General features: G+C 49.1%; 4 protein-coding genes across 9 annotated transcripts; 2 read left to right on the plus strand and 2 right to left on the minus strand.

The window, feature by feature from the left end:
- Positions 1 to 1,361: 1,361 nt before the first annotated feature.
- SLC39A1 (solute carrier family 39 member 1) lies at positions 1,362 to 8,968 on the minus strand. Of its 5 annotated transcripts, none has more exons than XM_083374700.1 (4): positions 8,666 to 8,968; positions 5,058 to 5,433; positions 4,528 to 4,658; positions 1,362 to 3,844 (listed from the first exon to the last, which is right to left on the minus strand). In XM_083374700.1, the coding sequence occupies exons 2-4, from the start codon at positions 5,257 to 5,259 to the stop codon at positions 3,140 to 3,142; spliced, it is 1,038 nt and encodes a 345-aa protein (XP_083230826.1). In that variant the 5' UTR covers positions 5,260 to 5,433; positions 8,666 to 8,968; the 3' UTR covers positions 1,362 to 3,139. The 5 variants fall into 5 exon arrangements, with proteins under 5 accessions (XP_083230826.1, XP_083230822.1, XP_083230825.1 ...); XM_083374696.1 differs by having other exon boundaries at positions 5,058 to 7,265; positions 8,666 to 8,709; XM_083374699.1 differs by lacking the exon at positions 8,666 to 8,968 and adding an exon at positions 6,600 to 7,480 and having other exon boundaries at positions 5,058 to 6,429.
- Positions 8,969 to 10,215: 1,247 nt separating this feature from the next.
- CREB3L4 (cAMP responsive element binding protein 3 like 4) lies at positions 10,216 to 15,881 on the plus strand. Of its 2 annotated transcripts, XM_083373972.1 has the most exons (9): positions 10,216 to 10,904; positions 11,522 to 11,720; positions 12,431 to 12,543; positions 12,771 to 12,866; positions 13,623 to 13,729; positions 14,112 to 14,180; positions 14,592 to 14,676; positions 14,754 to 14,850; positions 15,603 to 15,881. In XM_083373972.1, exons 1-9 carry the CDS (start codon positions 10,734 to 10,736, stop codon positions 15,872 to 15,874), a joined length of 1,209 nt encoding a protein of 402 aa, XP_083230098.1. In that variant the 5' UTR covers positions 10,216 to 10,733; the 3' UTR covers positions 15,875 to 15,881. The 2 variants fall into 2 exon arrangements, with proteins under 2 accessions (XP_083230098.1, XP_083230099.1); XM_083373973.1 differs by lacking the exon at positions 14,754 to 14,850 and having other exon boundaries at positions 15,603 to 15,869.
- A 2,270-nt stretch (positions 15,882 to 18,151) lies between these two features.
- LOC310647047 (cocaine- and amphetamine-regulated transcript protein-like) lies at positions 18,152 to 19,718 on the plus strand. Its single transcript, XM_083373974.1, has 3 exons — positions 18,152 to 18,363; positions 18,991 to 19,074; positions 19,435 to 19,718. Exons 1-3 carry the CDS (start codon positions 18,226 to 18,228, stop codon positions 19,540 to 19,542), a joined length of 330 nt encoding a protein of 109 aa, XP_083230100.1. The 5' UTR covers positions 18,152 to 18,225; the 3' UTR covers positions 19,543 to 19,718.
- Positions 19,719 to 20,244: 526 nt separating this feature from the next.
- JTB (jumping translocation breakpoint) lies at positions 20,245 to 23,063 on the minus strand. The gene is made up of 5 exons (XM_083374748.1): positions 22,919 to 23,063; positions 22,169 to 22,209; positions 21,985 to 22,070; positions 21,483 to 21,562; positions 20,245 to 21,078 (listed from the first exon to the last, which is right to left on the minus strand). The coding sequence occupies exons 1-5, from the start codon at positions 22,978 to 22,980 to the stop codon at positions 20,922 to 20,924; spliced, it is 426 nt and encodes a 141-aa protein (XP_083230874.1). The 5' UTR covers positions 22,981 to 23,063; the 3' UTR covers positions 20,245 to 20,921.
- Between the last annotated feature and the right edge of the window lie 637 nt (positions 23,064 to 23,700).

The raw sequence follows: 23,700 nt of genomic DNA on the forward strand, positions 1-23,700 counted from the left end.
ATTTCTTCCTTTTTCTATTATTGGAAAAAGGTGTCCGATACATTTATATCCCCATCACAAGGATTTTAGTAACTTTTAACGAGACCCCCTTCTCAGTATTTTCCGCCATGTTGCGTCTTCCAGATAGGGGCCTGCACCATTTCAGACAAACGTCTAGGGAGATTCTTGGTCACGGTTGTCCCAAAGCTGCTTTTTCAAGAGGCAACTGGACTTCGTTTTTCTTTGAAAATAAGTTTCGTTTCTTCAGCTCTGACTGGATGATGGGCAATGGAAGCGTATATATTCCTTGCAGCCAGACGGCCATTTGCATTCTTTTAGAGCAGGGGGTCTTCAAACCTGGCACTTTTATGACTTCTGGGAGTTGAAGTCTCCTTCCAGTTCTGTTCTGTTTCTGATTCAGCTTTGTAAAATCAGGAGTGACTCACTCACGAACCCCCTAGCTTCCTCCCATTCCGCTTTCCCCAATGGTGGTCGTAAGTCCGAGGAATAACCAGTAAGAGAAAGGAAGCTAAGATCTTTCAAGCCACGCTAGGCAGCCTGGCACTGCTTCACTGCTGAGGATGCGCTCTCTAGAAGTCTAATAAACCTTAATTAATTGAGGGAGCAGCCTGACCTCTTGGCACAACTAGCTTTTGTAGCCCACAGCTATTGCTGCCTGTCCCGGCAGGGCAGACTTTTTTTTGCAAATGAAGCAAGCCAGCATTAAAACAAACAAGCTCAGCAGCATTAAAGCACAATTAAACTCCGGCAGCACCAAAAGAAGCATGAAGGGTGCTCATATGTCTGTGCAGCGTACGTGGATTTTATTTTTTTTAAGGAAAAAAATTAAGTGCCTTTTTGCAGGATAAATCCGGCCCCTTTCAAAGCTGGAGCTAGGTTAAAAAAATAAAATAACCCCAAAGAAATGCCAATTAGAGCACACTAAATCGAACCCTGGGTCTATTCCATTGTGCATTAATTAAGATTTAGAGCGGAGGAGGGAGGATCAGCCAGGATGGTGCTCACAAATAAAAGCCTTTGAGAGTTTGATGCTGAGCCTTAACTACAGCTATTGTATTACTTAGAGGGGGAAAAATAACACAATAAAAAGGGGGTGGTGGTGGAGGGCTGCTCTGAATCCCTCTGCTGTCCAGATGAAATATTCCTCCTAAGGACTAGAAACTTGGAAGTTTGGAAGCAATCCACTCCCCTGAAAATAATCCACTACAGGCAAGTCCAAGATGTCCAGTGCTGTGAGACGGTTGACAAGTGAATTTTGCCCCATTTGACAATCTCTCTTGCCTCCGTTCTTAAGTGAATCAATGCAGTTCTTAAGCTAGCGACACAGTCGTTAAATGACACAGCAACCAAACTGCATGTATTTAAAATAAAAAAATGCTTTTATTTGACTCGCTCTAATCTAAGCAGAGTCCCAGCTTGTCAGTTCCACTCGCGTGCAATCACACAACTTCCTCTTTGCTGAGAGTTGCCGTCTCTCCTCGCAACGCCTCTGAACACCCCGATGCGTGCACACAGCTGTTTCCCCCCACCCCACCCCACCCCCATTGCAAACTGGGATGCTGCAGAATTGGGGGGAAAAACCCAACAAAAACAGCCCCCAAATTTGCTAGATGCATCCGATTCTCTCTCCCATCTTCCCCAGCGGGCTGGGGACAATGGAAGTTGTGCTGGGGGAACATCTTAATTAGGATAGGCTGTCTTAAGGGCACAACTGGGCAGAGGGGGGGTGGTGGTAAGTAAAATAACCTCTGCCACGATGAAGGAAGAGTTTCAAAACATTTTAAAATGTTTAAAAAAAAGGGGAGGGGGGGGAGAATTGCTCTGCCTTTCACTCCCAAATAGATTTTTCCACTCAATAAAATGCACAAGAATTGACGGTCCCGTGCTCCTTTTGCCCGCTTGCCCTCCCCGTTGACGAGGCATGAAAAATCTAGGACAAAAGAGGCTTTCTTAAGCCTTCCCCAGGAAAGGAGACCAGCCTCCGTAAGTTCAGGGTCGTCTTTTAAGCAGAAAACCCGTCCAGACGCGCGAAAATCCCTAGCGTGTTTCTTTTGAAAGCGTTGTTTGCAGTTTTGGAATTTAACTCACGCAGAAAAACTGGGCTGCTGGCCGTCTGAGCCTGGAGTGTAAGGAAAGGGTCACCCCATCTGCTCACCAAGATTGCCAACACCGATTTAGTTTGGCCTGCTTTCCTAGCAACCTGGTTAGTTTCCTCGTTCTGCAAGCATCACAACCGGGCAATCAACTGCCTTAGGCTGCCCGCGGTGACTTATTCAGCTGCCCGCCGTTCAACCCCAGCTTGGCGTAACCAGCTTCTCCGTAAGCCATCTAGTGGTGCTTGAATTTGCCCGATATTTAGCCAGCCTCGTTTGGAAATCCAAACTGAGGCATTGAAGCAAATCGGCTTTAACCACGATGGCCGAGTCGAGAAGCAACAGCGAAAACAAAACTTGGATTGTCCAGGGATGAACCTGGAGCCTTGAACCCTTTTCAAAGACGTGGGAAAAAAGCCCTAAACTCTGGAGACGCCGGACATCAAATGAAACCTGGGTTAACTTGTCATCCCACGTGGGTCAAGCCCTATAAAAACTTTTCAAGGCACTGGAAAAAAATTTAAGGCAAAGTGGTTCTCTCACTCCGAAGTTGAAGGGAGATGGTTGGCACCAAAAATATCTCTTCTTCTCCCCCCACCTTCCCCATCCCAACCCGATTTATTAACGAACCCAAACAGCCCCATTTTCAACCAAATTGAAAAATTCCTAACCCCACGGCGGAGCTCCAGAATCATCCGGTGGAAAATTCGGGGAGTTTTCAACAGAGCGGAGACCTGCTTCCGTCATGTGGGAATCTTCCGTTCTGTTCCTCCGGGAATGGGTTTGCAAGTTTGCAGGAGGGATTCGGTGTCACAGGAGCTGGGGGGGGGGTTGAGTTTTTCGAGCTGGACGAATCGCAAGAATGATGAGAGTCGGTTTTTTTTTGGCACCGGGGAAAAATGGGGGGTGGAGAGAGAGACTGAGAAAAAGTTTGGCCAGGTCCGTAAGGAGAAATCGGTGGCGTGGTTATCCCCGCAGGGTGTTGTCTGGCAGGGGCTGTGTTTTTCTCCCTTCCTCGGCCCCACGCCAACCCCCACCCGCCCCACTCAGATCTTCACGAACAAAATGCTGGTGATGAGAGCGAATCCCAGCACGAGGACGATAACCTTGAGGATGCGCTGCTCGGAAGAGCCGAGTTCGTGGGGCAGAATCTCCAAAAAGGTGATGTAGACGAAGGTCCCCGTGGCTAGGCCTTCCAGGACGCTGCGGGAGAGGCGGGACAGGGCAGCCATGGGGACCTCGGTCAGAGCCACCCCCAGCCCGATGCCGAAGGGGGACATGGCGGAGAAGGCCACCAGGCAGATGGCCACGACGCGGGGGCGCAGCCTCCCTTGGAGCAGCTTGAGGCTCAGGCTGAAGGCGATGGCTCCCTTGTGGATCAGGAGGGCCAAGCAGATCTCCAGGGCCTGGGCGCCGTCTTCCTGCAGCCCCACCGCCAGCCCTTCGAAGACCGAGTGCAACGAGAGGGCCAAGAAAAGGACCACCAGACGGATGGCCGAGTGGGCGTTGAAGTCCACGTGGACGTGGGTGCGCTCACCAGCCAGGCGGTCCCGAGCGAGTGGAGGCCGCTGGGATCCCTCCGGCCACGCCGGCCCCTGTAGGGAGGGCTGCTGGTGGGAAGCGGAGCTCAAGAGCGCTTCTGTCTCCTCCAGAGATCCTGATGGGTCCTTGTAAGCCAACACAACCTGCTCCAGCACCAGAACGATGAAGAAACCCATGGCCAGGATGAACTCCTGTAATGGGAAGCGGAGCTGCCCAGGGGAAAGAGAGAGAGAGAGAGAGAGAGAGAAAAGGAGACATCAGGGGGTTGGACTAGATGACCTCCAAGGTCCCTTCCAACTTTATTATATCTTTCATTCGTTAAACATGAACCTCAGTCAACTGAACATTCAAATAGACTGGCGCTGATGGTGGACACGGGTTGCTGCCAGCATCCTAGGTATCAACCAGGTACCTATTTTTATTATTATTATTATTATTATTATTATTATTATTATTATTATTATTATTATTATTATATTATTATTATTATTATTATTATTATTATTATTATTATTATTATTATTATTATTATTATTATTATTATTATTCCCTGCTCCAGATTCTGCCTTTCCCTTTGAAGCTAGACAAAAACCCCGATTATCTTGAAGCGCTACCGGGAAGGACTAATCTCACGCAAAAGAAAAAAAGAGATAAAGCAGAAAATCAAAACGCAATGGGGAGAGGGAGGGAGCGGGAACAGGAATTAATTAATACACACATTTTCACATAACAGAAATTCTGGCTGCCTCTTTTCCCCCCACCCCCTCACCATCACACAAGGGCAAAATGGGGCGCCAACAGGCTCCAACCCAAAATGTGCTCCCCCCCCCCGTTGAATTAAAACCTAGAACTTGGGATCTGCAAAGGCGGCCCATTTCACAGCTTCACTCACCGTGACGTGCAAATCATCCAGGGCTTCGTTGAGGCTGGCGAGATAACTAGGGAGCAAATCCAGGAGACACGTGCCCAGGAAAATGCCTCCGGCAAAAGAGCTCACCAGGCTGAGAGTTTTCCTTTGAGGACCTGTTATAGGAAGAAAAACGGGAAGACAGGTGTAAAAACTTAAAATGGCTTTTTGACCAGCATGAACCAGGAACACCAACTCCAGTTCAACTGCGAAATAACACCATTTATTTTATTTTTTTTGGGCAAGGAGATGTTTATTTTTTTTATAGACAAAGGGCCAGGAGAGATGGGTGAACCCATCCTGAAACTTAGCCAAAACGTTCTGTTTAAGGGGGGGGGGGGGAAAGGTTGGATTCTATCTGTGTCCAAATACTGAACTTTTAAAGCAAGAGGAAAAAAAAACTGCTTTCTCAACAGCAATCCCGATTCATCCCGTGCAGGGAGAAGAGACCCCCCCCCACCCCAAACGCCCACCCTGGACCCCAGACCCAGCAAACCCGACCCTGAGCCACGCACCGAAGCTTCCGCTGTTGAGGGCAGACCCCGGTCTCCGGAACAGCCACAAGGGGATGAAGGCGCAAAGCAGCGTCACCAACAGGAGCAGCACCAGTGACCCCAGCTTCAGCTCCAGGGCTTGCACCGAGCGCACGGTGGTCCCATACGGGTTCCAGACCAGTTTGGCATCCAGTTTCGTATTCGGGTCCCACGTTTCAGCCATCCCGAACTTGCTCCAATCCGTAGACTTTTCGATGGGGGGGTAGGGGGGGGTGTGTCTCCAAAATTTGCCAAGCGGATCTCACCGGGAAATTTCGCACCCAGCTCTTTAGGCCCGTGGTGCCCTGCCCATGCTCTGCTGGCTTCCACTTGCACTGACCGTCAGCAAGGAGCCCACCTAATGGGGGCAAAAAAAAACCCAACAGATTACAATTAGTCCTCGTTTAGCAACCATTCCAAGTTACGACCAACTTCCCCAAAGGTCCTTACAACCCAATTTTGAAGCTCCCGACAGTTACAAGACACCCCTCCCTCCATCGGTTTGGGGGCCACCAGCCCCACTTGGCAGCCACCGACAAATCTGTGTGTGTGTGTGTGTGTGTATGTGCACACTATGAATTTAATAATATATCTGGGGAAGGAAAGCCTAATCACTGCAAAGGGAAAAGGAAAAACTTGGGATAACAAGAATAAAATAGCAGTTAATAAAGAGAAAATTTGAAGTTCGCTCTTGCGTTTGTGGATCACGTAGAAGTTCACTGGGCTGTTTGAAATAAATTAAGTAAAGCTACCATTATTTATCGTTGTGCAATTAGTGGCTTGGTTTGTTTGCTGAGGTTCAAGAGTTCCTTGGATATAAACAGGAGGAATAAATTACATAAATAATTCAAGGCTAAATGTATTTGGTGCTGTAAGCAAGCAAAAATTAAGGATTTCCCCTTTAAAAAAAAAGGCTTCGCCGCAAGAAATTCACGGCATACCACTTCTTGTGTTTCTCCCCAAATTTTTCCAAATAAATTCCAGTTACCCTACGCATTCCATTCCTGGAATATCCGGCGTTCCTTCCCAAAGGATTTTGCTCTTTCCCAGCTGAACATTTGACGATAGTCCCTGACTTACGACCATTCAGTGACCGAAATTGCAGCGGCACTGAAAAAACCGACTTATGACCATTTCTCACACTTGCGACTCTTGCAACCTTCCCCAGGGGCAACTGACTCATATTTATGACGGTCTCAGGGCCGTTTGCAACTTTCTGGCAAGCCGTGGGAAAGCATTCATTTAACGATGGTGGCACAAATACGTCATAAAATGGTGCAAAACTCACTTCACCACCATCTCGTTTAGCAACAGAAATTTTGGGCTCCAGTGTGGTTGTTAAGCCGAGGACTACCTGTAATAATGTGGTTTTTTTAAAAAACAAAATATGTGAGCCAGCAAGCAAAGAGGATTGGCAGATATGCAAGTGACTCAGTCCCCAATTCCAGGAATTTGCCACTTCCAAGCAGAGGGAAAGCAGCTGTTAAGCCCCCCCCAACCCATAATCCACCCCTCTTGACTTACGCCCAGGGTCAAACGGAGGGGGAAAAAAACAAGATTTCAGGACAGTCTGCAGAGTTTCTGGGAAAGAGGCCAGCTGGGTCTGGGATCCGAGAAGCCTTTTTTTAAAAAAATAAAAATAAAAAGCACATTTTAATTCTTAAGTTTGCTGCCAAGCCAGACCGCCGGGAGGAAAAGGAACAAAACAGCTTGCCAATCTGTGGGAACTAAAATTAACCCAGGTTTTAAGTCACTTCCCTTTAGGTTGCTTTTTTTTTTAAAAACCGAGGTGTGTTTTGTTTGTTTTTTTGCAGAAGAAGACATCATAAAGAGAGGGAGTTGGGCAGATACTGGAAAACATAAACAGGCTGCCAGGCTTGCTAAAAAGCGGGTTGATTTTAAGAGAGCTTCCCTGGGTCAAGACAGTGTATCTTTCAAGCATGCCTCTTGGCTTTAATTCCAGTTTCCATCAACCCCCAGTTATCATGGCTAACAGGTTGTAAGCCGTAATTCGAGAGCCGGAAGATCGCCAGTTTTTATTTGGGTTTTGCTGCTAAGACAGGCTTTTCTTCTCCATTCAACTGCTCCAGCTTTTTAAACTTTTATTTTGCATTTTAAAGCCATCTAATCTAATGGCTTTTCAGGAGCCGAGAAATATTCGCACCCAAATTCCTAAGGAGGTCCGGTTTTCTGAAATGAAAGATTAGCCAGCCAAGCTAGAAACAAATTGGTTTAGTTAATTTATCTAGCTTCATACTTTACAATTGCCCTTATATTTACGTATAAGTATAAATTATATCATTTATCTTTATAGGTAAACATAAGTGCCAAGATAAATGCATATGGATGAAGTATAAAAATTAATTTATATTTACACTTACATTTATCTACAATTTAAATGTATACATTTAGTATGTGGGCACTTATTTAATCTATTTTTAACTTTTGTAGTTTGTATTTTTATTCTTGCCCTGTTCACCGCCCTGAGTCCTTCAGGAGAAGGGCGGTATAGAAATGTTTTTAAATAAATAAATAAATAAATAAATTCATAAGCCCAGCTCTGAGGCTGCCATCCTAAATACGTGAATCAGACACACACACACACACACACACACACACACACACACACATGGATTTGCAGCTCCTCCAAAGTTCCTCACCCCCTCAGGAAACAACCCCCAAGGGCCGGTTTAGACACCCCCCTCCCCAAATAAATCCAGTGGCCGTGAGTTCCATCAACCCAAAGCAAGAAAACACATCCAGGCAGAGTTGGAGTTGGTTTGGTTACAACATTCCAGCTCCTTCCCCTTCTGGGGACGATGGGCCCTGTAGTCCAGCACACCAGGAGACACACTCTTAAAATGGAGGCTCCGGGGGGGGGGGAGTCTTGCTCCAAAGCAGAACAGGGAAGGGCGGGGTCGGTTGGTGGGGGGTAGCCTGGCTACTATCACTCTCCCTTTCCCCCTGTGGGGATGATGGGTCCTGTAGTCCAACACACCAGAAGACACACACACCTGGTATGTATGGTCCCGGGGGGGGGTCTTGCTCCCAAGAGGAACAGGGAAGGGGGGGTTGGTTGGTGGGGGGTAGCCTGGCTACTATCACTCTCCCTTTCCCCCTGTGGGGATGATGGGTCCTGTAGTCCAACACACCAGAAGACACACACACCTGGTATGTATGGTCCCGGGGGGGGGGTCTTGCTCCCAAGAGGAACAGGGAAGGGGGGGTTGGTTGGTGGGGGTAGCCTGGCTACTATCACTCTCCCTTTCTCCCTGTGGGGACGATGGGCCCTGTAGTCCAGCACACCAGGAGACACACACACCTGGTCTGTATGGTCTTGCTCCCAAGAGGAAGAGGTGTCTTGAGAGACCACCAAACCAACCCCGCCCACCCTTGGGACCTACAGAAGCAGGACTACCACCACCACCACCCTCCTCCTTTGCGGCTGGGGAACATGGGACCTGGGGTCCAAGCCCACCTGGAAGGGGCGAGTAAGGCTTTAAGGCTCCTTTACGACCCTACTCCCCTTCCCCAAAAGGGAAAGGGGGACCCTCCCTTCCCCCCTCCCCCGAGGGAGACCCCCGACTCACCGTCGGCCTCCGCTGCCTCCCCCCAACTCCGCGCACTTCCCAAAGTCTCCGGACGTTCCAAAGGGGCGTGGCCGGCTCCACACAGAGGAAGGAAACCAGCTCGGCTCCGCCAATGGGCTTCTCGGCCTCGCGTTCGAAAGGGCGGGGCGGCCGGAAAAGTTTCCCGCTCGGCCAATGGGAGCGCGGGAGAAAAAAAAAACAACCTCTTTCTCGCGCTTGGGCGTTCGAAAGGGGAGGAGCGAAAATTTAAAAAAAAAAAAGAAAGAGAAGAAAAAAAAGACCAGGCTAGAAAGAGGCGGGACCCGAAAGCTCTTCCTCGCGCCGCGATTGGTGGACGCCAAGACGGACAGACAGGCCTGGCCAATCGGGAAGGCGCAATGCAGGATTTTATTTTTTTTATTTTATTTTTTTTTAAAAAGGCTTTCGGCCGCGACGCTCAGCTGGGTAGATCGTCACGTGCGAAAGAAACTTGGAGGGAGATCAAAGGGCGCCGCAACAACGTGTTGCAGCATAGGTGGGGGAGGATGAGTCAGAGCCCCACCCTCTTCCAGAAAACTCCATTCCTCATTTACTGGCCAGCTGGAGTTATAGGAGTTAAAATGCAACACATACACACACACACACACAACCCCGACCCAAGTTAACAAGCGTGTTCAGACAACCCGTGTTGACCCAGGGCATCCTGCAGATCCGAACTTTGCTTAAACTGGCGGCTCCCTTTATCCCAATCTGTCTGATACTCCCTCCCTCCCCTGCACACCGAACCACCCAACCCTGCTTCCCTTTGCTCTAGTCGGTTGTGTGAATGCAGCAATTTAGGAAGGTGCATTGGATTAAGAGTGGGACGCGGTGGCTCAGTGGTTTAGGACGCTGAGCTTGTCGATCAGAAGGTCGGCAGTTTGGCGGGTCGAATCCCGAGTGCCGCGTAGCAGAGCGAGCGCCTGTTACTCGTCCCAGCTTCTGCCAACCTAGCAGTTCGAAAGCACGTAAAAATGCAAGTAGAAAAATAGGGACCACTCCGGTGGGAAGGTAACAGCGTTCCGTGCGCCTTTGGCGTCTAGTCATGCCGGCCACATGACCACGGAGACGTCCTCGGACAAGCGCTGGCTCTTCGGCTTTGAAACGGAGATGAGCACCGGCCCCTAGAGTCGGAAACGACTAGCACGCATGTGCGGGGGAACCCTTACCTTTACCTTATTGGATTAAGAACTATTCTATTCTATTCTATTCTATTCTATTCTATTCTATTCTATTCTATTCTATTCTATTCTATTCTATTCTATTCTATTCTATTCTATTCTACTCTACTCTACTCTACTGTAAATTACTATTGCAGGCAAACAGGATTTACTTCCAGCCCATTGTGCAATTAGGAAAAGCTAATTGTGCAAGCCACACTTCCTTGACAGAGATTTTTTTAAGACCCTTCTGAGCCTAGCAAGTAAGTTTTATTAGTCCATGACATTTATTTTAAGCCTTTTAATTGGCTAAAAGCTGGGTTGTTCCTGGAAAGGTAGTTTCAGGATATTGAAGATCCTGTAGTAGAGAAACGAGTTTTAAACTAAAAAAAAGAAACAACTTCCTTGTTGGGTGACAAAACGGGACATTTTTCTCCTTGGCCACCCGCTTTGCAAAAACAAGGACAAAGATCAGAGACGAAGGGTTAATTTTTTTATATTTTATTTCATTTTACTTTATTTGCAAGGGTCGCGGATCGTAACCAAAAAGGCGTGTTGTTTAGGAGTTCCTTTAGAAGACAAAAAACCCTGGAAAATATTTGTAGAGTTTAAGACTTTGCAGCTTTGTGGATTTATGCCTGTTTGTCCTTTTCATTCCTCTGACTGCATATAAATTGATTTATTTATTTTTTGGCTACCCGGCATCCTGCAAAAGGGAACAGCTTTGGGATTCTGAATAGGACGTTTGATCCAGCTTGTTGCATCAATTATCCGACATTATTCCGGATGTCGGTGTCTTGTTCAGCTGGCAGGACTGAATGCCGGAGGCGATGCAGAGATTAACCTAAAGAATTTGGAAGTGCGCAAACTCTTTTTACGGTATTTCTGCCATGGATTTTGACAGCACAAATCTTTTTGAAATTCTTTTCGAGGCTCCGGAGGATCCGGAGCCCGGAAACAGCCTTGCCGCAGAAAACTCCGGAGTCAACCTCCTGCTTCAAGATCATCCCTACGGCTGTTTTCCAAATAAATCTGGGAACGGTCCAGCTGGCCAGCTCCAGGTAAGACACGGAACCGTACAGGTAGTCCTCGATTTATTTAGCAGCCATTCGTAGTTACAACGGCACAGGGGGAAAAAAGTCCTCATACTTATGACCGTTGCAAACCTCCCCAAAGTCACGTGATCAATGGCAACGAGCGTGCGTTTAGGATGATTGCAGCATCCCGGGGTCACTATTTGAGTCCTACCCAGGTAGCTTTACATAGTGACAATAAATGGGGAGAGCTGGGTTCCCTTAACGACCGCCCGGATTCACTAAACAATTGCTGTGATTTTCGCTTAATCAGAATTGGAGCAAAAAATAAATAAATAAATCATCAAATCAGGCACGGCTGACTTATCATGACTCATTCACTTAAGTGAGTTTTTATTTAACGACATAAATTCCGGTCTTGATGGCGGCCTTTAAGTCAAGGACTACCCTTATTATATTGCCATGACCTCTCAATTGCCTTTAAAAAAAAAGGGGGACTCTGCATGTCTTCTCAGAGGACAGGTTGAGTAGATATGGACCTTCTGAATCCAGCCCAGGATACAAACCTAGATAATAAATCCCTGGCTTCATCGTGGGGTCCCAACTCAACCCAAAACTCATCCCCGTTTTTGTTCCTCGTTCAGCGTCTTCCTGACGACGATCCGGAAGACCTTTTACATCTTCGGATCGATCCGAACGAGGTCTACTCTCCCAGGAGCTCTGCGGCGTCTCCCGAGAGCGACGGCGGCGTTTTCCAGGAGCCCCTTCCTCCCGACCGGTCGCCCACCATCCTTCTGGAGGTTCTCTGTGACACGGGGACCTTGGAGGACCCCAACCCTCTCGGTAAGCATCCACAGAGGAGGGAAAGTCCAACCTCGGTTTCCCTAAACCGGGAACAGCCAGTTTACTCAAATTTACGGCCAAGGAGATGAGCAGAAACCCAGCCAGCATCTAATCCTGTTCCTTAGTGTGGGAGCATCTCCCCCAAAGTTGAAACACCCCCCCCCCCCGTAATTGACTTACTCTCAACTTAGTCCCCGATAAGATTTTGGAATGAAGGAAGTCCTCGAATAACGACCACACTCAAGCCCCAAATTTCTGCTGTTAAGTGAGTTTTCTTCCCGTTTTATGACTTTCCTGGCCACGGGTGGTTAAGTGGACCCCTGCAGTAGCTAAGCTAGCCACACGGTCGTTCAGCGCATCTGGCTGCTTAGGTGGTCACAAAAGGGGATCGCATGACCTCCCCAGGACACTGCAACCGTCATAAATGCAAGTCAGTTGCTGAATTTTGATCAGGTGACCGTGAGGATGCTGCAACGGTCGTAAGTGTGAATAATGGTCAGTCGGTGCCGTTGTAACTTTGAACGGTCACTAAACAAAGCGTTGTAAGCCGAGGATGTCCTATATAATTACGATTTTAAACAGGAGGGGGCTGTCAACGAAGGAGCCATTAAAACTAAGGTTAAATGATGCCCAAGAGAATCTAATTTCATTGAATCAGGATTTTTACAATCACACCAATGTGGATTATTCTTTGGGGGCCTTTTTTCCAGAGAGCTGGAGCCCCCCCGGGACCCACCCACCCATCTGCCTTGCAAGCCAAGCATCCCTGGGTTTTTGGGATGGGGTGACCCCTTTCAACACGGCCAAGATTCCCACAGAGCAGGTAAGATACGATAAGGGGTAGATTAAAATATTCTGGAATACAAAGTACGGATCCACACACCAGCGGGCTAGGAGACACACACACACACACATATACAAACTGAGATAATAGGACATTCTCTTCCCCCCTGTCCCCATCATCAAACCCAGAGGGGTCTCCAAGCCCCAAATCCCCAGAATGTGGTAGGATAAAAAGGGGTTTCTCCGCTCATCAACTTTCCCCCGCAGCAGCTCCCGCATCCTGCCCTGTTCTTGACGGAGGAGGAGAGACGTCTGCTAAGGCAGGAGGGCGTCTCGCTGGACGATGTCGCCGGCCTTTCCCAGGTGGGTAGCTGGCCAAAGAGGCAGGGACACGCCCGTCGGCTTCCCTTTCTCATTATAACTTTGAACGGTTCCGAAACAAACGGCGGTAAGTCCAGGATTATCTGCATTTAAGGCTCTTGCCGCTTTGAAAGTACAAATCTCCCGCCGTCACTTTTACGAGAAACTAGAGGCGGTTCGCTCTGTGCCTCTTTCTCTACCCGTTACCCAGCCGAGGGCTCAGCAATCTCTTCTCTGTCCCCCCAGATAGCACCCCTTCCCCCGTCTCCCAAGGCCGCTCACCACACAGGTAATTCTAGTTTATCGTAAGGCTACTTTGCCGGAAGGCTGCAGGTCTGAAATTACAAATCTCCCCCCACCCGCCTCTTTTACAGCCTGAGAAACTGTAAAGCCTTCTGACCCTTTCTCCACCCTTTATACAGCTGAGGGCTCAGCTGTCTCTTATCGAATTCTTCCCTAGTTGGCATCTTTCCCCCCATTTCTCAAGCTCCTTCTCGCACCCCCGTTAGAGGAGGGGATCCCCTGGCTTCGAGGGGGCTCCGGCAGCCCCTCTTCAAGCCCACGGCAAAAGCCAAATCTTCTCCTTCAGATCAAGCTGGGCACCGAAGCAGGACTTTCGGTCATCGGAAACCAGCCAGGCGGGTCCAGTTGAATGAAAACTCGCCCTTGGGGGGGGTGGTCGAGGGGTCTTGTGAATTGTGCCAGGGAAATGAGGGCCGTATGGGACCCTCAGCCCAGCTCGCTGCACCTTCCCGGCAGGTGGAAGAGCGGATCCTCAAGAAAATAAGGAGGAAAATTCGCAACAAGCAGTCTGCCCAGGACAGCCGTCGACGCAAGAAGGAATATCTGGATGATCTGGAGAGTCGGTGAGACGGGATGGCGGTCTGGAGGCTGGATAGTCTTTTTTCCTGCCACGCTCACGCCATCGTGGTTTGAAGAGGATCCGTGGCTCTCCGAAACCTGGCAGAAATAGGGATCTCTTCAGCATACCATATTCCCCACTCCCTCGGCCACAGGGACCCCGAGCCATTCCGATTCCCATCAGCCACAACCCCTTAGCCAGGCATTCCGGGCCTCCTCGGTCGGAGCCACAGGAAGCGAAAGGAAACCAAAGTCCTCACGGAGAGCGAGGGGGCGACCCTGTCTCCCCATCAGCCAGGGCAGCTAGGGTGTTATGGGAACTGTAGTCCAGGGCATTTGGGGAGCTGGGAAGGAGAACCCATCTGGGCGCCTCTGTTTTCCTGGCAGGGTGGCCACCTGCTCAGCGCAGAACCAGCATCTCAAGAAGAAGGTCCAGCAACTGGAGAAGCACAAAGAGTGAGTCGGGGGCCGGTTTTGCTCTGCCTTTCGGTCCATCCTTGGCTGTGCCCCCCACCCCCCAAGGTTCCAGAGATGCTGACCAGACCCACAATTCCATCAGGAGCAAAGTTTCTGCTTTCAGAGGAGAACTTAAAGGGGCTTCCTGGAAGGCCAAGAATGAAGACCCCTCCTGTCTTCCATCATGTGTCCCATTAAAATAATCTTCGGGTTTGGGGCATTGGCACAGGATTCCCCTTCCTTCCTTCCTTCCTTCCTTCCTTCCTTCCTTCCTTCCTTCCTTCCTTCCTTCCTTCCATTTCCTTCCTTCTATCATCTTCCTTCCTTCCTCGTACCTGGCCTGTGGCTGCGTCCCGGTCAGTGTCCGGGACTCTTTGTCTGGGCTCCTCCAAGCTTCGACTTCTCTTGTAGGTCACTTCTGGACCAGTTACGGAAGCTGCAGGGACTCCTCAGAGAGACATCCAATAAGACCACCCAGACCAGCACCTGCCTTGTGGTAGGTGGTCTTCACTCTTCGAGCGCTGGGTCTCTGGGGCTCCCTCTCCCATCATCCCCGTCTCTTTCCCTCTCCAGATCCTCCTCGTCTCCTTTGGCCTTTTCATCTGGCCCACTTGTGCCTCATTTTATGGGGCGTCACAGGTCAGGAGAGGGGACCCCGAGCCGTTAGGAGGTAAGCATCACCGCCACAACTTTGCAACACCTGCCATTCAAAGGTAGAGTGCCTGCGGAATTGGAGGCTCCACTGAGCCCAGAGTCCTTCCGTCTCATCTTAAAACACAGTTTGCCGATCCTAAATTGACCCTTCCTGTTCGCACAAAGCTCTCCCAAGATGGGTAGAGTAGAATAGAATATTATATTATAGAATATGGGGTGGAATATATTTAATACTATAGAACAGAATATATGGAATGGAATAAAATAGAACAGAAAATGGAATGGAATGGAATGGAATGGAATGGAATAGAATTAGAATAAGAACTAGAATAGAATAGAATAGAATAGAATAGAATAGAATATGGAATGGAATAGAATAGAATTAGAATAAGAACTAGAATAGAATAGAATAGAATAGAATAGAATAGAATAGAATAGAATAGAATAGAATAGAATAGAATAGAATAGAATAGAAAAATGAATAATAGAGTAGAAAATAGAAAATTGAACAGAATAGAAAATAGAGAACAGAACACAAAACAATACAATACAATACATAAAGTATAACAGGATAGAGAACAGGATAGCAGAGGATAAAACATAAAATACAATAGTATAAAGAATACAGCACAGAAAATATTGTAGAATAGAATATAGAGTAGAACATATAGAACTGAAGATAATCTAGAAATTATTCAAGAATGAAGAACTGAACTGAGTCGAATTGAAAAGTATCCCCCTTTCATTAATCCGTGTCTTCTCCACCAGTCCTTTCCCGAAATATCTTGACCCAAAGGGGATCCTCCGAGGAGCCGGGCGCGCCGTCCGCCCCCCATCCTGCAGAACAGCCCCACGTTCGAGCAGAATTGCCTCCGGAGCTTCGCACCTCCAACGTCGTCGGCAAGGAGGATGAGAAAAGTCTCCCCGAGGTGGGGGAGACGGCCCAGGGGGCAGCATCCCAGCCCTGGAAGGACCCCCTGGCCCAACCGGAGGGTCATCGGCAAGGAAAAGTCACCAGGCCCGAACTTGATGAGATATGAGACATCCCGGCAAACATGAACTGCAAAGTTTTGGAGCTGGGAAGCTAAGTTCCGAAACAATCAGGAAAGGGTACCCCAGAGCATGTGCAAAGGACCTTTCCCCCCCCTCCTTGTCAACAAGCAGCAGCCCATCTGAGGGACGGACCCGTGCCCGGCTATCTCAAACCCAAAGCCAGATTCTCGGATTTTTCTTTAACAAGATTTGTTGAGCAGAAAACAGATGACGTCGCCCCAATTCCCATCCTCCAAATATTTTATCCGTTCTTGAAACCGTCTCAGCTTTTGGGCTTGGGGTTCAAGGGGTACAGTTCAGCGGTTAAAACATGCCAGACAATCATTCGCAGCAATGTCAGGGGGAAGGATGCTGGGACGTGTAGTCCGCAGCAGGATGGCGGATTCAAAGTCTTCCCCAAACGTTGGAGCTTAAAATAATGGATGGGCTTTTGGTTCCCCCCCCCACTTTAATGAATTTCATTCATTCTTCACTGGCTCCTATGTTCTTGCCCCAGATTCTCTCACATACACACACCCTGCTCCGATCTCTCCCTTCGCACAGAAAACTAATTATTCTGCTTGGAAAGGAAGGAGTTGAATTAACATAAACCCAGCTTTCGCCCAAGGCTTAATCCATCTGCTTGAAAAATGTAATTTCCCCCCAACACACACACACACAGAAAGAAACCTCATTATCCAAGAGCTGCAGATCACAAGAGGCTCTTCCAACCGATCCCCTGAGGGAGATTTCACACCAAGGAACTTTCATCTCCAAAATTCAATTTAAAAGCCATTTCTGCCCCCTTCCTTCGCTGTCTGCATCCTTCTTCAAATTAATCTTTTCTTTTTTTTTAGCACACTTGGAATTATAGGTGATCCTCAACTGAAGGGAAAAACAGTCATATATCATATCGAATGCACGTGACTTAAGGGGATGCCACCAGGGCAAGGAATTAGAGCAAAGCCTCAGTGAGGGGGGGGGAGGAAATTAAAATAAAACTTTTTTTACGTTAGACGGGACACCGGTGCGGCAGCCCACATTTTAAAATTGCTCGCATTAATCTCATTTTTTTAAAAAAACAACAACCTCGAAGATGGAAAACATCTATATCTCAAGCCTGGCCATTCGAGAAAGATTCAAATGGAAACTTTACGAGGATGGCTGGCCGGGTTTCGAATCCAAGATCCAGTATTCCTTGGGCTGTAAATTCCTCTTCAGCCCCAAAGCTTTTAGGAAAATTAATTCCGGTAAGACGGAGCCGGTTTTCATGCGGGACAGCCGCCGTTCCCCACGCCGGTTTGCGCCTTCGCGACTTTGCAACCAACGTCTAGAATTATAAACACGGTGTGTTTTTCCTACTCTTGAGTTAGACGGCTGTTTTTTTTTATTATTATTATTCAGTTGTTGAGTTTGTCGAGCGAGATTAAAAAACATGTTTAACAGGTGCAGCTCCTGCCAAGGGTGAAAAAAAAATGTCCCCATCAATCAGGCGCGGTTCAGGATCAAGGGTCCAAATCGTAAATCAAGCCGGTCGTCACAAACCGAATCGAATCTTTATCCGACTTGGCAGAGTAGCATTAACTGTCAATGCATTCCAGTGTCTGGTGGCTAGATTGAGCCTCCCTATCCAGGAGCAGTCTACTGCTCCAAAAACCCGCTCTCCTTTCCCTCCGCTTGGCGTTTTATTTATTCGTTCAGCTCTTCTTAACGACGCCTCTCCTGCCCCCTCAGGGACTGGCATTTCCCACCCGCCCCCACCCCCCCCCGGGACGCTATTTCCTCCACGAGAGAGGCAAGAACGCTTGCCAGGCTCTGTTGCGGCCAATTAATGCCGCAGCTTTTGATTAATGCTAATAATATCCCCTCTCCCCAAAAGAAATAGTTTGGATATTGGAGCTACCCATCAAGACCAAAGCTTTTATTGGATGAGCTGTCAACTCCCAGCCTGGACGGATGAATCAAAGTCAACTGTTTTAATTTTCTGGCCAATGCATCAAAACCCTCTGGAGAACAGCTTGACTGGCAGCCCCTGCCTGAAGCAACAGCCCCCCCTCCAAGCCAGCCTCAAAATCCAGGCGCCACTGGCCAAGTATCCTTGGTTGATCCTTGTCTCCTTCCCGCCCCCGCCAGGAGCCGATTCCCCAGGAAACCAGGTTTCGGGGTGCTTCGTCTTCTGCCCTTGAAGAAAGCCCCCCTCTCCCTCCGTCCCCGGGGAGGCTGGCGTGGGCTGGCGGAGAAACGGGTGCTGATGCACTTCCTGGCGTGAAGCTGGCGAAGGTGGTTTGCCTTTCAGCACTGTGGACAGCTCCCGGCAGGGCTGAGACGTTGCTCTCCGGTGGGATTTTTGCCCAGGCAGATGCTAACCATGGTTGGGGTCCGTCTGGGCATGGTGGCCCTTCTCTGCCTCTTCGTCCTGGTCCAGGGAGAGCCGGATGGCCAAGCGGCGTCGGAATTGCCACTCAAACACACGTACCCGGCGCACGAGAAGGAGCTGGTGAGTAACCGAGGATTGTTAGCGGGACGATTGCAGGAGGAGGGGGCTAACAGGGGAGAACATCCCCCCCAAAAAAGAATGACGTGGCATGGATTGCTCTGAAGGACAAAAAAAAAAAAAAACAGATCAAGGAACCTGGTTCCTTGTTGGTGGCGCCCCGTCCCCACATGCGTAAAACGGGGAATGGTGGCCGAAGTCCACGAAAATAAGGTGGGGGTGGTGGTGGTGGATGGGAACAGACCGCCATTAAGCCAGCATGCGTCAAAGAGCAGGGCTGCACATCTCAGCCAGAAGGATAGGTCAAGCCTTCTGCCCTCTGGATAGCAGCAAGAGGATGATGGGTGCTGTAATCCAGTATTCCCCCAGATTATTCCGATCCGTTTTAGCAATGAGGATAAATCCCGTCTGGTTTGATTTGGGGAGTGCCACAGTTTGCTTTTCCTCACCCATTCACCGGGGGTGGTGGTGTGCTGAGCAGAGCCTCCAGGTTTAGAGGCAGTCTATCTGGTCTCATTTTTTTTAGGTGGTGAAGAATCGGGAGGGAAAGGACGATGGGCTTCCCAGGATGGTGGGGAGGGAAATGGGCAGGTCTTAAAAACTTGTTTGCAACGTTTTGACTTCTTCCAGCTGGATGAATTGCAGGAAGTGCTGGAAAATCTGCAGCATAAGAAGGTCTCGGCTTGGGAAAAGAAATTCAACCAGGTGCCCAAGGTATTTGGGGAAGGGGGGACCCCCCCATAAATTAAGGGGTGGGGAATCCACATAACTTTCACCCCCCCTTTCTGTGGAAGAGCCGAATGTTATCCTCGCAACAATCCCGAGAGGTCGGTTTGAGCTCGAATCTTAAGTGTCTGAGGCCAACACCAGAGGTCATCTAGTCTGACCCCGCTCGGCTCTGGGTTCTAGCCATTGTCCCCACCGGCTCTGCTTGAGCCTAAGGAAGAGAATGGAGCTCCCTGGTCATGTGAAGAGCAAAAAGGTCTCACCAGTTCAAGAAAGGAGGGGAGGGGGAGGCATGGACTGGGGGGGGGAGGAAAGGACAGGGATTCACCCTCTCCCCCTCCCTTCCAGTGCTCCTTTGGCAACGCCTGCGCCATCCGGAAAGGCGCCCGCATCGGCAAACTCTGCGACTGTCCCCGGAGAGCCAGCTGCAACGCTTTCCTTCTCAAATGCGTGTGAGATGCGCCTTACGCAACCTGCAACTTCGTTTCCTGCTTCTCTGCAATCTGTCAGCACTGGGGCTTTTGGGGGGGGACTGGGGGGGTGAGGAGAGCTTGACTCGAGCCCCCCCCCTTTGCTGGAATCCTGGAGCCAGGCTTTGGGAGGAATAAAGGAGAATTCCTGAGCATGTCTAGAGTGTATTTTCGTTCGTCCATCCGAGGGGATAAAATTGGATTTTTGAGTTTGCTTCTCTTATCTCGGATTTGAGGGGGGGGGCAATTCTCAATATTCTGAATAAAACACAGGCACAGCCTGCCAGGTCTTCCCACTTGGGGGGCCGAGGCTCCCCTAAATATTTGAGGCTGCCCATAAACCAAAGATATTCTAACTTGGCCTGTTGTTCAAACCCAGGCCTGTTCAGCTCCGAACAACCCAACATCGTTTGAAATAAGGGGAAATTATAACCTGGATACACACACACACACACTTATCTGGGTTCTAGAATATACACGTTTTCTGAGTTGACCCTAAGCTGACAACCTGTCAACACAACCAATTTGCACCAGTTTGCAAAAGATAAAACCCAGGATAGAATTAACCACAGTTAGCAGAGATTGCATTTATAATTGGTTCGGAAGGAGCTCCTTGATTCTCACACGCACACACCACTTTTCCTGCAATTCAATTTATTCCTTTATTCCAAAATTGGGGAGCTTTTCAATCAGTGTTTCTCAACCTTGGCAACTTTAAAAATAAGCAGACTTCAACTCCCAGAATTCTGTGCTGTGTTGGCTGGGGAATTGTGGGAGCTGAAGTCCACCTATCTTCCACTGAGAAATATTGCTTTCATGTTGCTTTAAATATTACTTTACACGCTGCTCAATTCTCAACCCACAAGAAAGCCTTTAGCAGACCAGCTCCGGAAGCTTACACACAAACCCACAATCTGCAACTTCACAACAACTGCAAATCCTGCGGTTAGACACTTGAGAACTCCTTTAATCACAAATAGGACAAAACAGGATTTGGGACGGGGAAGGGACGAAAGAGGTTTGCGTTCTGTTTGTACGACACACTTCTAGCCGCAAGGCTCAAATGACAGCGACGGGAGGAAGTTCCTGGCCAGGAAGCGAGTTCAAATTTCATGATTTAAAACGCCAAGAGGCGAAGGATCTGGGGGCCCCAAATGCCCGGGGTTTTCTCAAAGCAGGGGGAAGCACCCAGGCTTTTGACAGCCCCCTGAAGATTGAAGCGATACCGATCCCTGGGGGTACAGCGCCCCTCCTCTGTAGTTGAAAGTGGGAGGGGGATTTTCAACGAGGGGAGGCGCTGCTAGACTGCTCCTCCGGGCGGCAAGTCTGGGTCCGTCCCCCTCCGCTTCGCTGCCCAAACCGAAGCTAAATAGATTCGATCTGTTTCCGCACTTTCTCCAAGGCTTTCCCATCCAGCACCCGTTGGCGGCAGACCACCAGCAGAGCGAAGATGGCGGCGGCCCCCAGCATGGCACCCTCAAACTTCCAGAAGATCCGAGTCTCCATTTCCAAAGAGCGGCAACTGCGGGGAGAAAATCGCCGTGGTGATAGCCGCTCCACAAGGGGGGAGGAAACCCAGAGCAGGGGGCTGGACTAGAGGACCTTGCAGGTCCCTGCCAAGCCTAGGCAGCTCTTGCTTGCTTCTAAATTTGTATCACGGCCCTGGGGAGGCATCTTGGGGGTGGTGGTGGAGGGAAATACAGCTACTTGCAATGGGAATTGCCAGGCAGTAGGTGTAAGACAAGTGGACTTCCCAGAATTCCCCAGCCGGCCTGCTTTAAGAGGGAGGGGCTTCAACTCCCAGAATCCCCCAGCCAGCACAATTTAAAACATGTGGACTGCTGGCACGGGGAATTCTGGGAGTTGAAGTCCACCCCTCTTAAAGTCTGCCAAGGTTGAGACACCCATCCTGAACGGGGCACCCACCTCTTGAACTCGCCCTTCTTGGACACCCCGCAGTTGATCTGCTCGACAAAACCGGTGACGCCGCATTCAGACGTGGTTTTCTACAAGCGAGAAGAGACGGCGTTTAAGGACCCAGAACGGCCACCGAGCGAGCAGCCGCCGAGCATTTGATCTACCGGAGATTCAATTCCCAGCCTCTTCCAAACTGGGACGGGAAACCGGCGGTAAAATAGGGCAAAAGTCACTGAACAAATTTCTCACTTAGCAACATAAACTGAGGCCGTAAGCCGAGGACTACCTGTGTCCCCCCCCCCGAGGAGAGAGCCTGTTGCTTCTCTGTATGGGATGCATTTTCATGAAGCAGGTCCAGAAACGACAACCACAACGGAGGTCGGCGATTCAGACCCACCGAGAGCTTGCAGACTCCCCTGCCCGGCCCTCCCCCTCCTTCCTTTCGCCCTCTGACCCCCTCCCCCAAAATGCCAAGGCATCTCGCCCCCCCCAAACCCCCTCCCCCGCTTACAATCTGAAAACTCGTGCAGGGCGCGCACTGCGTGGTCACCACGAAATCCTCTCTCCGCCAACACGGAGTTGTGCCCGTCAGACTTGCTGCAAGGAAAGCCGAACAGGACGATGGGGTGACAAAGGCCCCCTGTTTTCTGGGGAGCCCCCCTCCCCTTCCGGAGACCCCAGTGCGAAATCCTTACCTGGTCCTCTCGCATCCTTCTCAGCTATTCCCTCAGCTGACCTGCAAGCGGGTAAAGAGGCAGAGGGGTCAGCCGCCGGCCAGACACCCCCACCCCCAAAAAAAGGTAAAGGCTTCCCCTGTCCTGTCCCCCCACCTTCCTGCCAACTTAGCAGCCCTGAAGCAGGTAAAAAAAATATTATTTTGTGACCGTCGGCCCTGAAAAAAAGGGACTTGTGACTTGTTTTTCACACAACCGTGATTCTATCCTACTCTGTAGTTCTATTCTATATTCTATTGTCTTATTCTTATTATCACCCCACTTGTATCCTATGCTTCTTATTATGCTTCCATTCTATTATTCTACTCTAATGTTACATTAAATTTAACATAATTTAAATTTCATAATTATGGTAACAGATTATTTATTTATTTATTTATTTATTTTTGGGACTTATATGCCGCCCTATCTCCCAAGGGACTCAGGGCGGCTTACAACAATAAAAACAATACAAAAATTAAAAAACGAATTAAATAACAGCCCCAAAATAGATTAAAGAATCTATTACCCCTTTTTTTTTTCAAGGCTTGCACTACACCTCTCATCGTCCACCCCCCGTAGCAAAATGGGAGTTGTAGTCCAACCCAGGAGCAGCTGGCTGGGGAGCATTGGCCCCCCCTCCCAAGAAAAAGACTCCCTCCCCCTAAAAGGACGCAAAGGGGACCCCCCTGACCCCCCCTCTCTGGTTGCCCCCCCCGAGGAATCCCTTACCGCGAAGGGGCGACCACGAACCCCAAAAGCGCCCCCAGCGCCAGGCGCCATCTTGGCCCCATCCTCGCCCGACGCTTCCGCCTCACTCGCGCGGTGCCTGGTGGGAAGAGGGACCGGCGGAGGGCGCTCTGCGCACGCGCGGGGCAGAACCTGGCGGGAGCGACGGCAGGCTGGGCTGGAGAGCGAGCGAGCGAGCGCAAAGGGCTCAGTTCGCTCGGCTGCGCCCCGGCACTTCCGGTCTTCGACTGCAGCCGGGACATAGAGGGAGAGTGGAGAACGTATTCCTATATTTTATTTTATTTATTTATTTATTTATTTATTTATTTATTTATTTATTTATTTATTTATTTATTTATTTATTTATTTATTTAGATTTATATACCGCCCTTTCCCGAAGGACTCAGGGCGGTTTACAGGGTATTTAAAAGAAAATCCATACAAAAGTTAAAACAATTAAAAAAGATTAAATGAACCCTGAGAGAAAATAAATATATATTCTCTCTCTCTCTCTCTCTCTGATACTTCCACCATCTGTGCATCTACTTATCTATCCATTCATTCGTCCCTCCACTATATTTCTGATTCTGTCTGTCCCTCCACCTATCCCTCTGTCTGTCCGTTTATATATCTATCAATCATCTATTCTGATACTTCTATCATCTATCTCCCTATACATCTATCTCTATCATCTATGCACTCTGTATTTCTATCTGATATCTATCTATCATCTATCTATCTATCTATCAATCTATCTATCTATCTATCTATCTATCTATCTATCT

The sequence above is a fragment of the Vipera ursinii genome, assembly GCF_947247035.1.
Source record: "Vipera ursinii genome assembly, chromosome: 15".
NCBI lineage: Eukaryota > Metazoa > Chordata > Lepidosauria > Squamata > Viperidae > Vipera > Vipera ursinii.

Bases quoted from the DNA above. Each gene is read 5' to 3' on its own strand.
- SLC39A1 (XM_083374700.1), bottom strand. From the start codon at position 5,259: ATGGCTGAAACGTGGGACCCGAATACGAAACTGGATGCCAAACTGGTC. The intron at 4,659-5,057 runs GTGCGTGGCTCA...TTCCTATAACAG, and splicing joins CCTCAACAGCGGAAGCTTCG to GTCCTCAAAGGAAAACTCTC. The intron at 3,845-4,527 runs GTGAGTGAAGCT...TCCCCTGGGCAG, and splicing joins TGGATGATTTGCACGTCACG to CTCCGCTTCCCATTACAGGA.
- CREB3L4 (XM_083373972.1), top strand. From the start codon at position 10,734: ATGGATTTTGACAGCACAAATCTTTTTGAAATTCTTTTCGAGGCTCCG. The intron at 14,677-14,753 runs GTAGGTGGTCTT...TTCCCTCTCCAG, and splicing joins AGACCAGCACCTGCCTTGTG to ATCCTCCTCGTCTCCTTTGG. The intron at 14,851-15,602 runs GTAAGCATCACC...CTTCTCCACCAG, and splicing joins GGACCCCGAGCCGTTAGGAG to TCCTTTCCCGAAATATCTTG.
- LOC310647047 (XM_083373974.1), top strand. From the start codon at position 18,226: ATGCTAACCATGGTTGGGGTCCGTCTGGGCATGGTGGCCCTTCTCTGC. The intron at 18,364-18,990 runs GTGAGTAACCGA...GACTTCTTCCAG, and splicing joins CGGCGCACGAGAAGGAGCTG to CTGGATGAATTGCAGGAAGT. The intron at 19,075-19,434 runs GTATTTGGGGAA...CCTCCCTTCCAG, and splicing joins AATTCAACCAGGTGCCCAAG to TGCTCCTTTGGCAACGCCTG.
- JTB (XM_083374748.1), bottom strand. From the start codon at position 22,980: ATGGGGCCAAGATGGCGCCTGGCGCTGGGGGCGCTTTTGGGGTTCGTG. The intron at 22,071-22,168 runs GTAAGGATTTCG...CTTTCCTTGCAG, and splicing joins GAAGGATGCGAGAGGACCAG to CAAGTCTGACGGGCACAACT. The intron at 21,563-21,984 runs GTAAGCGGGGGA...TCTCGCTTGTAG, and splicing joins CCTGCACGAGTTTTCAGATT to AAAACCACGTCTGAATGCGG.